The sequence below is a fragment of the Plodia interpunctella genome, chromosome 1 (genome assembly GCF_027563975.2).
Source record: "Plodia interpunctella isolate USDA-ARS_2022_Savannah chromosome 1, ilPloInte3.2, whole genome shotgun sequence".
Classification (NCBI taxonomy): domain Eukaryota; kingdom Metazoa; phylum Arthropoda; class Insecta; order Lepidoptera; family Pyralidae; genus Plodia; species Plodia interpunctella.
The window spans coordinates 1,718,094-1,735,563 of NC_071294.1; the positions used below are offsets into that span (position 1 = coordinate 1,718,094).

The 17,470-nt window shown below is 34.1% G+C and overlaps 1 protein-coding gene across 1 annotated transcript; it reads left to right on the forward strand.

The window, feature by feature from the left end:
* The first annotated feature begins 273 nt into the window (after positions 1–273).
* Positions 274–17,208, forward strand: Dlic (Dynein light intermediate chain). The gene is made up of 9 exons (XM_053770146.1): positions 274–454; positions 723–913; positions 2,652–2,855; positions 5,637–5,851; positions 6,549–6,778; positions 7,814–7,925; positions 8,850–8,987; positions 10,095–10,365; positions 12,095–17,208. The coding sequence occupies exons 1-8, from the start codon at positions 381–383 to the stop codon at positions 10,359–10,361; spliced, it is 1,431 nt and encodes a 476-aa protein (XP_053626121.1). The 5' UTR covers positions 274–380; the 3' UTR covers positions 10,362–10,365; positions 12,095–17,208.
* Positions 17,209–17,470: the final 262 nt, after the last annotated feature.

The window sequence follows — 17,470 nt, forward strand, 5'->3', positions numbered from 1 at the left end:
TTTAAAATTAAGCTACTATTAATAAAAATATCTGTGCCCGACTTGGTTCGATAATAGAAAAAAAACATATTGACAGTTGAAAATACTACTACACTGAATATATTACAATAATGTAACTTCATAAATACATATTACAGCAATGCAGTGTTATTGTTCTATTTTACCGAAGTTTTAAAAAGGAATAAATATTTAAAATATTTAAAAATATCGTAGTTTTTAAAAGATTATTCGTATTTTGGTAGTTATTTTTTAGAAGATAACTTTGATTTTAACATTGCAACACTAGGTATCATCGCAAGAGTGACGTATGAACGGCCGAAGAAACGAAAACGAAAGAAAAGCCTTTCTGTGCCGTTGTTATCTTCTAAGATTACTGAAGAATGGAGACAAACGGCCAGGCTAATGGGCTTACATCTAAAAAGAAAGACAGCAATGATGCAAAGGACAATTTGTGGTAAAAATTCACAGTTCATTCTGCGTATAACATGCAGTCCCCATATAGGGGATCCAATGTGTCACACCTACGTGATGTCAAGCTTCATACCTGAGAAATATGTGACCTAGCTGCTACGCTTACCTTTGTATGTAAAGCGGGTGTGAAATGATTTCTAATTGTAGTGACAGTGGTACATTTTGTGGGAACAATGTGGCACCTGTACTGTTGTCACTCAGTATATCGCGTTCATTTCACATCAGCTCTATTGATAAGTTCTCTCTTGCAGGTCTTCAATATTAGAAGAGGTCCAGAATCAGGGGAACACGAAACTACCTTCAAATAAAAATGTATTAGTTTTGGGTGACAATGAGACAGGCAAAACAACTTTGGTAGCAAAATTACAAGGTGTTGAAGATCCGAAGAAAGGATCAGCACTCGAATATGCTTACATAGATGTTAGAGATGAGTATCGAGATGGTAAGTAGTATTTATTTATGCTTTATCTTCTGTTAGGTTACATGGATATTGAGTCAATGCTGTTTTATCTAGGTTAATGAGAAACAATTTTGTAGTCTAAAGTGAAATTTTTATTAAACTAGATGCATCCCTGGGTTTAACCCTCATAGGCATATAGCAATAAAAATAATGTTATAAAGTCATTGGTAATCCAAAATATGGCCACCAACAATTAAAATTACACACATTTCCTCTTTAATCTTAGAGTAGACAACAGTCTTAACCATGTCACTACTCAATGTAATTTGATGTGCAGATGGTTGGAAAGCAGGTCTAACTTAAAATCTGTTATAAGTTTCATCATAATATATTGCTTGGAACCTGAAGTGTATTGTTAAATAAAATATGAAAGTTTAAATATTTGCATAGGCATATCTCTCACACAAAATCTACTGAAAAATGTTATTAACATTTTGTATATGGCCAGAATAATGCCTGGAATATTTCACACAGTACTTTTTATCCCAAGTTTTCAACAAAAGCACACACTGGATTGCAGTTTTAAGACAATTTGCATAATGTATCTATTGAAGCAAAGTAAACTAAAAAAACAATGTTGAATGCTGTTTAAGTGGATCACATTTGGAATTCAGAACTAATGTGCATTAGATGCTTAATTATTTAATTTGCATATAAAATCCATCTTGTCTCATTGTGATTCCAATGGCTTTCCGTTCAATGCAACTATCTCTAGAATGAGTTCATTTGAAAGGTCAAGTGTCACCTTGTTAAACAGTTTATTTCTAATTTGATAAAGTTGTATTGTATTGCTAAAATGTGTTGTTGGCATAATAGTTTAATATTGCATTCATAGTCTTGTATTAGAGTTTGTAATAAAAAATAAAATAACAAATTTATTGAATTACCAAAGCAAAATATTTTAGGTGCTTAAATAGGTGTATTAAATTTATATACAACCTTAGCTGCAGCATGCAGCCATGCATTCTCTATCTAAACAATTGAAAATCATTTGTGAAATAAATTTAAAAATATATATCTTGTTTGTTGTTTAGGAAAAGAAGATGTTTTATAATAAAATAATTTGTATGATAATTTCCCAATTAGTAGGGAATATTTAAGTGAAACAATAAAGAATAAAAGACAATCAAAATCCATAAAAAAAACTGTTCTCATGGGAAATACATGTGTCCACATGCATAAGAAAAAGCTAGTACCTATTTAAAACTAACTAACAAAACAGTCTTAATAATTAATGTTGTTTATAAGGATCACATTCCAAATGAAGAACTAATGTATCAACTGCTTAATTATTTACCCTCTTATCCCAACTAATATTATAAATATGAAAGTAAGTTTGTTTGTTACCTTTTCACACGTTATCTACTGGACCGATTGTTATGAAATTTGGTACATGAGTAGAAAATAACCTGGAATAACACATAGGGTACTATTTATCCCGAAATTCCCACGAGAGCGAATTCCCTGCAGCAGCTAGAGCTAGAGTTGAAAATAAAGTTAAAGCCTACTCTAAGCCAAAGTATTATTTTGTCTTGTTTTGTCAATGTCAAATATTGCAAAATGTATATTGACATTATAACATATTTTAGCTATGTTTACGAACAGTGCAAATGCGCGTTCAAACAAATGTTTATCTATTGTGTTTCGATTATTTGCGATCGACGATTAAAGTGATAGAGAACATATGAAAGTTTTAACATTTTGCATTTTTCGTCATCAGATCAAACGCGACTCAGCGTATGGGTACTAGACGGCGATCCAGGACACACGAACCTGCTCAAGTTCGCCCTCAGCGAGGAGACGTTCCCGCACACCCTGGTGGTGCTCACAGTCGCCATGACGACCCCATGGGGCATACTCGACCAGCTCCAGAGCTGGGCGTCTGTGCTCGGCGACCACATAGACAAATTGGATCTCACACCAGGTAAGATTTTCTTTCGTCATTTCTATTTCTACTACAATTTGTCGCGCCTTTGGGACATTAAATAGTACGTTTTACGTGTAAGTTTCTCTGGGCATGCTCGGAGTCACATCCTACTTAACTATAAATGCTACTATGACTAAATATTTTTTATCAGTTGAGGATTTAAGGACTCGCTCGCTCGCTCGAGGCCGCATGTTGCTTCCGGGGATGTAACGCCATAAGGTCATGGGCCAGAATAAAATGTTACCATAAAGCTTTGAAAAACAATGTTTAATACAAAAGCTTTCATACTGAAAAGGACAACGAATTTCTAAACCATAGATAACTATCTGTATAGTATATGGGTCATAATTAATCGTTAATAAATGCATCAGTCTGTACGACAAATTCAGCCGACATGCGTACCGGTTGTAATTAACTTTTGCGTAATTGGTCTGTCTGTCTTCTTGAGGAAGGAATCATTTCCAAAATCAATCATTCATACAAATTAAATAACCACACTACAGTGTAATGTTTTAAAACTAACTAACTAATGTTTTTAAACTAAATTATTTTAAAACGAAAGTAAAACGAATTCTTGTCTTTCTTAAAATTGCCTTAAATAACATGACTTGCCTTGTTGAATACGCGGCCGCAGCGGTCGAAACCCTCTGAGAACCATCCAATTAACTATTTACCAAATTCTAGTATTAAAAATTAACTTTTTAAAGTTATTCAAAATAAAAATCATTAACATCAATCAAACCATTTTAATGGACTTTACCCAAAGACCCTGTTATCATAAACAGATTACGGGATTTAAAAAAGTTTCTCTGAATCTGTGTAGGTGTTGAAATTATCTAATGATTGTTTTTTTTAATTTAGGTTTTTTGCTGGCTTGGTTTTACACAATCTTTTTATTATTCACTTGATCGCTTTTTATGTAATATTTTACTTGCAAAGAAGGAAATTAATGAAAATTATTACGAAAATGACATAAGAAATATTCACAAATACCTAATTTCCTTTTATTATGGTATAATATATTGAAGTTTGCTAATTGAATAGAAAAAGTATCAATCAATATTCAAACATTTATGTACAAAATACAGATGTAAAAATTATGCGCTGTGTATATACAAATATTTATTCAATTACATGCATGATAATCAACAGTGAATGGCAAAGAATTAAATAAATTAAAATAAAATTATGTAAAATGTCATGCTATAGTACGTATATACATAGCACCTATGATGTTCGGCCCAGTTAACATTGTAAAAATATTAATTTAAATTCGACCGTGGACCGAAGTCGCTCTCCTACTCGTCCGTCTCAACCCCGGGTATCGTGACAGAACTTTATTATATAAATAGCAATATTAAGAGGAGACGTCTTTCAAACATTTTTTTTTAAAGTTGGAAAAAGTGTCATACACCTTTAAGAATACCATATTTTCGAAGTTTTAAACGAATAAGCATTTTGTTGTTGTGTTTTGTATTTTCACTTTGCTTGTGATAACTTGCTGTTGTGTAAACAAGCCTTGAAAATGTAATCATATCTACCTATTTAGTTCACGTATGATAATGCCTTTACATTGTTCCGATCAATTTATTTATTTGAAGGGTTAATCTTAAATCTAAATTAATACAGGTATTTAATGAACAAAAACTATATAAACAAAGCCTAACTATTAAATTTATCTGATCTGATTTTAATCAATGAGTTAAGAGTCAAAGTTCTGTTTATTTTCGCTATGAGTCACGCGTTGCGTCATACCCGCGTAGCGTAATATCGAGACAAATCGAATCGACTAGTGATGTCTTGAATATAAATACATTTTACATTTGTTAATATATGTCGCCATTCATTAGTTTCAAACTGCCTTTTCTATCACATTTTTTAGTTTGCTCATTTCTATTAAGTTATGTGTTTTTTTTTAAATTCAAACAGTGATTTTGAGAAATATTAATATTCGGAATAAGTAAACTGAAAAAATATATTAATATGATAAAAATGTATGGATTTAGGTAAATAAACCCTATTTTGCAAGTCATCGCAGTTGGTCTGGCCAACCAGTTGGGTAAAAAAAAGAAGATTTTCGCCATAGATTTTAATATTTTTCTATTTCTTCTCGAACCTCGTTTGAACAATTTAGTGATCTGTCTTTGGCATTCCAGAAATGCTCAAAAGTCGCGTTTCTTTCATGCGTTTCTTTCTATCTTTATATTTGTGCAAACCCTTTGATCACCATAGCGATATTATCATATCAACATCTATTCGGACGACACTCAACGGTCCACTAAGCTTTTTGTATCATGGGGCTGATGAACATGCGATCACAACAGAACATACTTTAGAACTGCAGACAAATATCTATGATCACAAGTATCAATATTTGCACTAGGAATCGAACCCAGGACCTCCAGATATAATAGACGCATCGGAAGTAACCCATATATTTAGTTTTCATATAATCACCTTTTTTTATATTAAAATTATCATACTATTGATAAATCAAACATTTACATACGACGACACGACGATAATTATTATATAATTTAGCAAATCGTAATCAATCTGTTTGCCATACCACTTATTTTTTCCTTTTAAATTGCGACGGCAGTGTTTACAATGTACTTACAACCTAGATTCATAGTGACTAAGTGATATAGGCATGTAAAAATCTATCTAAAAATATAAATGTATTTATGCAATGTACCAGCCATGTATATCAAATTGTACCCTATTTAAGACAAATAATTTTTAATTTTTAAAAAACGAATGTAATTTTTTTTACAGAACACAGACAGCAAAGTAAAAAGCAGCAGGTACAGAAATGGCAGAGGTATACGGAGCCAGGCGACGAGATGGAGCAAACAGCGTCCTCTCCCATGAAGAGGTCGTCGAGGAATCTATCGGACGACCTTGAGAATGGTGACGATGACGATAGCCCCCTCCCCGAAGGCGTACTTACAACGAACCTGGGTCTGGATATAGTGGTGGTGGCCACAAAGGTAAGTTACGTTCAATCCCAACTAATATTATAAATGCGAAAGTAAGTTTGTTTGTTTATTACCTCTTCACGCGTTATCTAAACAATCAATTTTTTTCATTATCTTCTTGAAATTTCGCATATAATGGAGAAGGACTTTCATTGTTCCGGTGAGATTTGCGAAAAACCTGTATTCTATTATAGGTGGCGCTAAATGCTAATAAAATATACTTTGCAATAAAACACTAGATGGCGCTGTGTGCATTTTAAATGCCCTATGGATATTTTATTTCAACTATCCCAATCCCATTTTCATAAGGAGAAAATAATGTTCCCGATGGCATGTAAGCGGGCGAAGCTGCGGGTAAATAGCTAGTTTACACTGTTAATATCTGAAGAAGCTCAAAAAAGAAAATTACCTAACTGAAAATATTCACGACGTCTTTACATATATTATAGAAAGAAGTCTCCTTGTCACATCTGCCTGTGTGTATGGACGTGATTAATTCAAAAAGTACCGCACAAATTATTGTACGGTTTTTACCAATACATCATTCCTGAGGAAGATTTAGTTTAATGGTTTTATCTGGGCCAAGCCGGGCTACAAGTATGTTATAAAATATCTCAGTACTCCTGAACTGACATTGGTACTAACTTTGGTTTATATAAATCTACTTTCTACTCTTATTACCAAGGCATAAGGTTCATTTTCCCGGCAGACTGACTACATGAGCACACTGGAAAAAGAGCACGATTATCGCGACGAGCACTTCGACTTCATGCAGCAGTGGATCCGAAGGTTCTGCCTCCAATACGGCGCGGCGTTGTTCTACACCAGCGCTAAGGAGGACAAAAACTGCGACCTCCTATACAAGTACCTCACGCACAGGATATACGGACTACCTTTCAGAACGCCAGCGCTTATTGTGGAGAAAGACGCCGTTTTAATGTGAGTATTTTTCTCTGCACAGCATTGGGCTTCGGTGCCTTCTTGGTTCTCCTTCACCTATTATTTAACCTTCATCCTTGTCTGTATTGGAGGCAGCTGACCAAGGAGCTGCACTGACACAACTATATTTCCATTTTTTTGACCTTTTATCATTTAAAATTGATAGTTGCCTGGGTTCAATCTCTAATAATGAAATATATGCTGTACTTTTAATATCTATATATCACCATGTTCTAAAGAATAAATGTATATTATGTGATCTATTTAAATGCATTCACATAATGAAGCATAATAATTAAATGTTATTTGTTTGATTTAATTTTTTATTCTCATTAAATTATTTATTTGGGACGTTTTTATAATCCAAAAGGAATGTGACGTCACCTATTCCCACTGTGATAGTAGCTCAACACAAATTTTTGTACTTGACATTTGAAAAAAAGTGTCTGATTTGAATCTATAGCAACTACCCTATTGGGTGTTCAGTAGGTACTTGTTTTGTGACTGCTACTGATATGTCGTGGAGTACGAATTTTCAATGATAATACTATGCTAATGAAATATTAAAAATTCGTTTGTCGATGATTGGTGCTCAATTTATTACAATTTTTTTAAAGTATGACAGGTTCCAGAAATGGTGGTAGTGTAATGGTTAAAACCCCCGCCTTGGATCGCATTGTCCCAGGTTCGAGTCCTACTCGTGCCACATGAGTTTTTATACCAATCTGACTCGTGTATAGTAGTTTCGTGAGGAAACCTGCACACTTGTTGTTGTTGTCTGTGAAATGGAGAAGGCAATGGCAAACCACTCCATTAATAATGCCAAGAAAGTTGTTACGTGTGTTTCATTCCATGTAATGACCACGATCCTCAGCCATGAGGAATACGACTATGAAGAAGAAGAGGTTCCTTATCACCAGTTCTCCACAATCTCTAATATTTCTGCATGTATAAATATTTATTAAATATATATTTTTTTTTATCGTGAACAAAGTTTGCCGATAAAACTAAATATTATATTTATTATTGTTTCAGTCCCGCTGGCTGGGATAGCATGAAGAAAATAAGCATATTATATGAAAACATGCAATCGTGTAAACCCGACGATTACTACAGGGACGTTATAGTCCAGCCCGCTATACGGAAAGTAAGTTACCATTCCAATGTACTAAATGTATGAGCTGTAATAATTTATACAATATGTTGTTCCATACTGATATTGATATATAAAATTGTGATATGATAGTTAAAATTGTGGAAACTGACATAGGCTGTTTTGCCGCGGGCAGACTCGTGTATGAAATACATAATTGACATTGAAAATGGAATTCAATTCGTGATGTCATTAGGTATTTTTCGTTCTGTGTTAAGATAATTCGATATTATATGGAGGCGTGAATTTTCCAGAGCTACTTTTGAATAGAGTATCATATAATTAATTTTTCATAAGCTTGTATCGTGTATCTGATGGACACTAACACAGGAAAAATCAACACAGCTGTGTGTTAAATATTGTCTGCGATTTTGTAATCTCATCTGTGATCTCATGTAACCGTGTTATATCGCGCTGGGAATCGAACCAAACACCTTTAGATAGCGGACGGGCGTGGTTACCACTATGTCATGTAATTGTGAAACTAACGTATAACTACAAACCTAACCTACCGAAGGTTAGGTTTATTAGTTATACGTTAGTTTATAATTTTAATAGATAAATAAATAAATATATTAGGACAAATCACACAGATTGAGTTGATAACTTTTTTTCTAAAGTACCGACTTTGGAAAGAAAGTTATCTAATGATTTCAATACCGTGTTACTCCATTCTAAAGCCAGTAAAACCAAATAAAATCAAGTCAATAGCAAGAAAGCCAGTAGTTTTTTTTAAGCCAAGAAAGTGTTGACATTAATTAAACTTTAAAGTTTCCAGAGTTACTTTAGTACTGATCAATCGTTACAATTGGCCAAAAGCCTTGATATTTATATCGCGAACAACAGACAGCCCTCTGTTATGTCCGTTAGCAATATTTGTTCGGGTAGTGTTGTGGAATGTAACGTTTGTATAATCAGAGCGGGGCGAGTCGCGAAGCGGAAGTGCAAGCGGAGGACGAGCAAGCGTTCCTGCAGCGACAGCTGGCGGCGCTGCAAGCGGGCGCCGCCGCGCCGCGCTCCGACTCGCCGCTGCGGCCGCGCGCCTCGGCCGCGCAGGTAACGTGCCATCCAGCAAGCAATGTGTTTCTTATGCCATATTTACACTCGGCCGTATTGGGCAGGGTATGCAAATGTGAAGCGGTGATGGTGTAATGGTTAAGACGCCCGCCTGTGGATCGAAAGGTCTCAGGTTCGAATCCTACTCGTGCCACATGAGTTTGTATACCAATCTGGCTCATGTATAGTAGTTTTCATCGACGACCACTTCGGAAGGAAAACATCGTGAGGAAACCTGCACACTGGTTGATTGTTAACTTGTGTGTGAAATGGAGAAGGCAATGGCAAACCACTCCATTATTAATGCCAAGAAAGTTGTTGTGTGTGTTTTATTCCACGTAATGACCACGACCCTCAGCCATGAGAAATACGACTATGACGAGTTTTTAAATAGCTAACTCGCGCAGCCCGGCGTTCCCGCGATTGTCGGTTGTTCGCGCGGAAATCAAAGGACGCGCAGCGCGAGCATGAGCGAATGTTCACATTCTCGCTCGTTGCCGCCGCAATTCGATCATAATAAAACGTGCCACGCTACATTTTGTTACTTGATTACAGCATTTCGTTTATAAATCTGTTGATTTGTAAAATTTTCTTATCGACTTGATAAGTAAAGAAGAGAGAGAACAAAAATATGAAAACTGAGTGTAAATGCTCACTCGCGTCGTTATTGCCGCAGAAGTATTTAGGGAAATATTTCCGGCAGCGGCAGGAGAAGTGGTACTGGTGGAGTGTAAATGTGGCATTAGGGTCTGTTTCACCGCTGTCTGATAAAGTATCTAATAACTTTTTTCTTTCTTTTCGAGTATGTAATTGCTATTTAAGTCGTTTAAATATATTTGATATGAAATTTTGTTTTTGACATTGGAATTGAATAATATTGTGATTTTTACATGGAGCTTGTGTGACAGTTATTATGACAGGTATTGTGACGTCACGGATTTTAGAATCTAAGAATCATATCTAATAGTAAATTTCGTAATGAATAAAATTGATAAATTAAAGTGACACTCAATTATTGTAATACACCCAAGTCGAGTAGCCAATTCATAGCCAATATTATATCATACCGCTTCAGCCAATTCACACTGGCAACACTCAATTTCATAGTTGGACGGCGCGAAAATCGGCATGGGCCCCGGCACGCCGGGCAACGAGGGCGTGCTGGCGAACTTCTTCAACAGCCTGCTGTACAAGAAGACGGGGTCCCCGGGCGCGCGGCCGCCGGAGCCCGGGCCCGCCGCCGCCGCGCGCTCCGACGCGGCCGCGGAGCTCGACCGCCTCACGAGGGCCAAGTCTCGGGTCTCCGCGTCCTCCGCCCCCGCATCCGCCGCCGCCGCACCCACCCTCGACCTCAACTCCTCCTCCGAGTGCTAGCGAGGTGAGCTATATATACTATTGAGCGAACGAAGCGGGCGAGGTATTAAAAAGTTTAAATTTTCTTTATTACTTAAAGCACATAATACAATAAGGATGTGATTGGAGTCTCCTTTTAAGCGTGCAAGCCTGTGCCAGGAAACCCCGTTATAAAAGTATACACTTAAGTACTTAGGTTTAGGTAGGTACTTAACTAACTTAAAATGTAATGTACACGTACGTTTTCAATATTGTATTGATATACCTTTATTGATATTTAATTTTCATTTATAAATATATATCTATATACACACATATATATTATATTATACATGTTATTTTTCTATACTTAGTAAAGCTTCAATCTGTTCATATCCTTTCGTTTTAAGCCATCCAATTATCATTATTTTACATTCTTTGTATTTACCATATATATTAATTTATTTGTTTATTTAATTATATAAACGTGCTGATATAGAATTGTCTATATGCAAAGCTTGTTTTTGTTTGTGGAACTTTAATAACTAGGTCTTTTCTTCTATACAAATCATCTTGGGGCAAAAATACATAAAAGGTATAATGAAAATAATAATCTTTTTTTCCAGAAAAGGTACATATAAAAAGTGACAAATAAAAGTTTGTATTAACATAATAATCATTAATACAAACTTTTATTTGTCACTTTACCTTTTCACGTCACTTCACCCTTACAGCTATAAAGCTGTAAGGATGATTCTCTGTAAACCTGTATTTTAGAGAGCAGTGGGTCTGATTAGTTTTCGTATGCGTTGAGTCTATGATTAGATATGTGGGATCTGTCAATAGAATTTTTAAACTCGTGGGGCATCTAAATAGTTTAGGTCGTTTTTGAAATTGATTATCACAATTTTGTAAAAACTCATCAAAATTTATTGTGTTCGCGATTTCTAAGCTCGTGACGAACAACTAATATTATATAAAGTGGCTTCGCCCGCGTAAATTCCCCACGGGAACAGTTGTTTTTCCGCGATAACAGGTATGTCCCTCTCTGTACTTCTATTTACATTTATGCAAAATCTCTAAAAGATTTGTTTAGTTGAGTTGAGCGTGAGAAGAGGTAACAAACTTACTATCGCATTTATAATATTAGTTAGGATGCGAAAGTTTGTGGGGATATATGTGTGTTTGTTATTTATTTATGTATTTATTCAAACTTTGTTAATCAAAATGGTACAAAGGGCGGATTTAATGCTAAAAGCGTTCCCTACCAGTCAACCTTCGAAAAAAACTGGATTATTCACAGAGATAGGTGTAACAATTTTGCTCATCTTAGGTTAGGTGAAGCGGTTGTGGTGTAATGGTTAAGACGCCCGCATGTGGATCGAAAGATCCCAGGTTCAAATCCTACTCGTGACACTTGAGTTTGTATACCAATCTGACTCATGTATAGTTGTTTTCATCGACCACCACTTGCTTCCGATGAAGGAAAACATCGTGAGGAAACCAGCACTCTGGTAGATTATTATTAACTAGTGTGTGAAATGGAGAAGGCAATGGCAAAGCATTCCATTAATAATGCCAAGAAAGTTGTTGTGTGTCTTTCATTCCACGTAATGACCACGCAAGACCCTCAGCCATGAGGAATACGACTATGAAGAGGTTAGAGTTACACTGTTTAACTGAGTTTCGGTCGCAGCTGCGGTCGTTCCGACGAAAGTATATGTCAATCTATTCTAACCGATTATTATTTATATATCTGTCTCTTTCCACTCCAGGTAAATACAGCAGAGTCCTATCTCGCATCAGGCCGGCTTGTACTTTAGCGACGGTGAGCTTGGTGGCTTCCACGCCTGCGGCACGTCACGGGTTCGATTCCAGAGAACCATAACACTAGTATGTCGCGACACAACTCCATTAATTACGCATCAAACTTTTGTATCAGTAGTGATATTAGAAAAAAAGTTTAATGAAAATGTTTAGTTTTAAATACTTCATCGGAATCTGTAGAAAAAAAAACTAAAAATCTAAATCAGAAATAGTTTATGTAGTCGAAGAATGAAGAAACGATTTAGTCGGAAATACTACATCAGAATCTATTTCACATCTAATAGATCAAAATACACAAATTGAACATTACATTGAAGATAAAAATATATACAATTATTATTACAATCTAATATATTCATAATTGATGATAGAACACATTAATACTAAAGCTATTCCATATTCTAGATCAATCTGGGAATTTGATCAAATTTTACTTGCGAGATTAGTTCCACATTAAACAAAGCAAGTTTATTATAAACTTGATAAAATAGTTCTATTTCCACACAGTTTTTAAGCGATAAAAAAGGAGGTTCTTAATTCGTCGCGATCTTGTTCAAAGTCTGAATCGAAAGATTTTGTTTTTGTGGAGTTTGTGTCGAAGCTTGTGACATTGACTCGTGACATCAGCGCCTTTAATAGGAAAATATGAGATATTCGGCGCACGCAGCAAATATGAATGTTGCTTAAAAAAGGTATAAATGTGGTGAAACTCGAGGTATGAGGCATTTACTTGAGATATTTGAGTTTAAATAGAATGGTAATGATCCAATGAAGCATCACATTGAATCATATAACTACAAATTTGAACTAACTACATACCTACTTACAATTGATAGAAATTATCAACTTTTTGAGTTACAATATTTTCTAAACTGATTCAATAATTTTCCAAGTTTCCTAAATGAATATAGTTCAGTAAATAAATTACACCCATAATTCTATATAAAACTTGATATCAATAAACTTTAAAGTTTACTAAATAGTAGTCTATTAAATGATTACAATAATCCACTTATATAATAACTAGTGATGGGAAGAAGTAGATTTAATCGATAAAACTTATGATAATTATAGCGAGTGTACTAAAAAAAACTCGCTACGAAATGTTTCGTCCCATCACCAATACAGTAATTAAATGCCTCAAACCCTAAGAATGGAACAATTCCTCGTACGCTGCTATGTATAAAATCAAAGTAAACGCGACTTTATTACCCATTCAGTAAATGTAATTTTATTTGTAATGTCTCTGATATTAAAATAAGTATTTATTTATTTAGAGTTGTATTCACGACTCTATTGTGATTAATAGCGGTCCCGCAACGGAATATATTTACACAAATAAAAATTAAATTTGAACTCTAATTGTAATGAAATAGAACACATAATTGTGGATATAAACTAACACTGGTTTTTAATTAATAATTTAGTAAGTTCTCGTTTTCCGTTGCCGGACTGCAAACAATACATTTCTTAGTTATTTTGGAAGATAAAGTGTCTGAGATTAGAGAAGTTTCAGTAAGAGCGTTTTCATTTTATCCAATTTGTTATTTAACGTGTCATCCGAATATTATCGTTAAAAATCGGTTGGTAGTTTGTATCGTATTGGGTGATATGAAAGTGCTCTGACATGTGATCTTCTGTGAAGACTGGCAGTGCAATGATTGGTGGAACATATATAAGCACAATGAAGTCACTATTTGTACAAACCATTCATGTATGGGTATTATATAATATGTATGTGATATCGAGGACACGACTGAGGCAAATTCGAGACATCGTATACCAAAAGTATGTAGTTAGTTTTTCCTTGCAATTTTTACCAACACTATAAAGCGTCACGCATTTTTTATACAATACGGATGTCTCGAAGTTGCCTCGTGTTAAAATATTCGAGGCATGAAAAGGCCGGTGTTGAGGTTAGTGGTGAGACGAATAAATTTCAATCGAGAATAATCGATTAACTCTTTTTGAGAATAATTCGTCTCATCACTAGACGATACGGCTCATGGAACCATTGCACGATATAAGTGTCTATGTATTGAAAATTAAATGATTATATATTAGCCGATTTGTGCATGGTCTGAATAGGACCCGTAAAATATATTTTATATGTATTATAATGTATATTATGATATCCGCTAAACTTCATTGTATAGTAATGGTGACCTTTATTGTGTGACAGAATTTATTTATTTAAATATACAAACTCTTTTTGGACGTTATTTTCACTAGCCCAGCCTGTTTTCTATAGAAAATTAATACTTTTTATATTGTGAGTGTAACTTTTAGAGATTCGATTTTGTTCACTTGTGGTGCAATACAGAACATTCCAAACGATGTTTGGTGCTTATTATTATAGTAAAATTTTAATAGTAAACTGGAGTTTCATTTATAAAGGTTGTATCCCGTTTGCTTGACGCGACTTCATGTGAGAGTCGTGGTGTGTAAATGTGGTTACAACCTTAAAATACTTGCCCAAATGCGCTCTGTTTTTATAATTTTCGAAAGAGAAACATAGTAAAGGTCACTATTATTTTGAAAGCCTTCCAAAGTTTGTAATAAACATTTTCACAAATCATATCGTAGTGTACTTAAATTACTCCACATTTAAATCTCAAAGAGACATTTTTCCGAGTAAATATTTATATTGATCCATCCAATATTACTATATTGGGAGTTGTGTAACTTATTAACTTTTAGCATAGGCATAAAATAATTTTAACATATTAATATTACACGTAAATTGACAAACTTATTTTAAATGGGAGGCAGCTAATTTTCTAATTTATTTTTTATTCAAATGCTTATCAAAGTTATTAACTTTTGAAGGTAATTCGACGACCGACGTCGACACACATGCGACAAAAAATAAATTATGCAGGATAATTTAAAAAGAGTTTTCAATAAATTGTCTCTTTTAACATTGCACTCTAGAAACATTCAATATATATATATGCGCATATATATATATATATGCGCTTTCATATCGGTAAGTGGGGAATAACCTGAAGAGATAATTGAAATAAGTTTGTCAACGCAAGTTTTTTTGTATAATAAATTACTCATTTGTATAATAATGGAGAAGATTTGGCATGTTTTGATATGATATATTTGTACGAGGTGACGGTCGGTCTATTTTTGTAATGGGGATACATTGTTAGGTGGCTAAAATGCATAATTATAGTACTAAGTATTTGTACTTTAGGCTGTTTCGAGATTCCATGTAATATATTGCATGAAAAGTATTATCAAATATATACATTGCGTACTAGAGCTGATTAATTGCACGGTACAATAAGGGCCAAGGTATCGACAATAGCACATTGTATGTACCCACCCATGTTTATTATAATCTAAAAATGCAAACAAATTATTATCGATACAGTAATTCTCTATGAAATAGATGGCGCACGTGGACATGTATTTGAACGTATTATTTGTCATAAATGTGATCAATTATTTTATGTAAGTATTATAAGTAAAATACTTGAGAAATATATATTAATTGTACGCCTATTTCCGTCTCTAAAATCGCAATTGGGTATCACAGGCAGATTGCTCATTTATCTACTTTAAAATATGCTAGTCAAAGTAGCAGTTTGATTTTATTTTATAATTTACATCTCTTTTTCTGTGATAAATCTTTTTTACATAGAACAAAATAATAATATGCATTTTATGTATTAGCCACGTAACATCCTCATATAATGTAATAGATAACATAGCAACTTGTAAACTCTAATATATGTATAATGATAATAATTTATGCTCAGTTATTGCGAAAATTCAAAAGATAAGTTTTATTGCGTGATGTGTATTTTCTGTTTTTGTTTTGTTGATATTTTGTTTTTACTCTCGAGTTATTAATATAGTTAAAATATCCGATATCCAATAGTATGTTTAAAATTGCTAAAATAGATGTTTCCCTATATAGTTTTAGTTTAGGTGGCCATTTGGTTATATTATAACGTGTAGGCAAATACAGCGAGCTATTAAGGCATAGTGATTTATCATTAAATTCTCAATCTATAGTTTCGTTACGCTTCGCAATAAGTAAGGTTTCATATTTAATAGTGAATCATATTAGTTGTTAATAACGACTTGGCGTCATTTTTATCCTGAACGACAAATAATATTTTTATATAGGTACAAAGAAAGGGATGACATGACATTTCCAAATACAATCTACAGCTATAAAGTCGTTGTGGATAAAAATAGGGCAAAGTTTATGTTATTTAAATTAAAACATATTACTAATAAATTACCCGTAGGTTTATGGTCGTACGACCTAAATGGATCGAATTACCTGTATTGAGTTATTTAACGAGTAAAATAAAATACAGACGATGTTCGCGCATCCATTTTGTATATGGCAACATTTTTATCATGTTTACCATGTAACTATTTGGATGTAAAATTTTAGTCCATTTGCAAATTGCTTGTGTAATGTGAAGCGTGGTTTTTAATCGTGTATAAATAGTTTTCAAGCTATACTATCTACTCACATTCTGAGTGAAGCGGTTAAGTTATTTTCGCCTGTACAGAGTCCAATAACGTGGCTGATCTTTTATTAATAGTTTCACATATTGTCATGGGAATTTTTCTAAAACGATATTAAACATGTAAATGCAAGTTTATTTAACTATTTCCATTCTTATCTTGCGACAATTAATTTTGCTGTCATGTCTAGATAGAATCACGCATATCTACACATGTGCATGTGTACGTGGGCAAAAGTAATAATTATATACCGTTATTGATATAGGTACCATCTACAAAAATGGTAGTGCTTAACACACACAGGCTGATTTACCACTATGCTCAGAATCTGTGTATAATTTGTCGCGTGTTATTCGATTATATACCCATATATAAGACTTTATCTCGATTATTTACCCGCCGTCATGCACATGGCCCCTAACACTCGCCTCTGTAAATAAACTATCTTTACAAAGGAACAGCAGTGTCTTAGATTTATTTAGTTCAGTAGCCTGCGATTGTGTTTTATTATGACTTTTTTGGCAACATTGTACAGAAATTCAAATAAAATTTATCAACAAAAGTGTTGTGTTCGATTATTGCCATCATTTATTTTCCCAGTGCGAAGCAGCTAGTTTCGGTATAAAAGGTATTCATGTACCAGAGAGAAGAATCACTTCGCACCAGGCGATATTATGAAACTGTATGCAATGCAATATGCAGCCCTTTAGAAAACCCGGTGCTGGTGAGTAAGGTATAAGTAAGTACAAAAGAGTCAAAAGTTCGACGTGAGACCATAATGGAACCCTGGTTTCCTGCTGACACACGCAAATTTTGGCATTTGT

Bases quoted from the DNA above. Each gene is read 5' to 3' on its own strand.
- Dlic (XM_053770146.1), top strand. From the start codon at position 381: ATGGAGACAAACGGCCAGGCTAATGGGCTTACATCTAAAAAGAAAGAC. The intron at 455-722 runs GTAAAAATTCAC...TCTCTCTTGCAG, and splicing joins GATGCAAAGGACAATTTGTG to GTCTTCAATATTAGAAGAGG. The intron at 7,926-8,849 runs GTAAGTTACCAT...TTGTATAATCAG, and splicing joins TCCAGCCCGCTATACGGAAA to AGCGGGGCGAGTCGCGAAGC.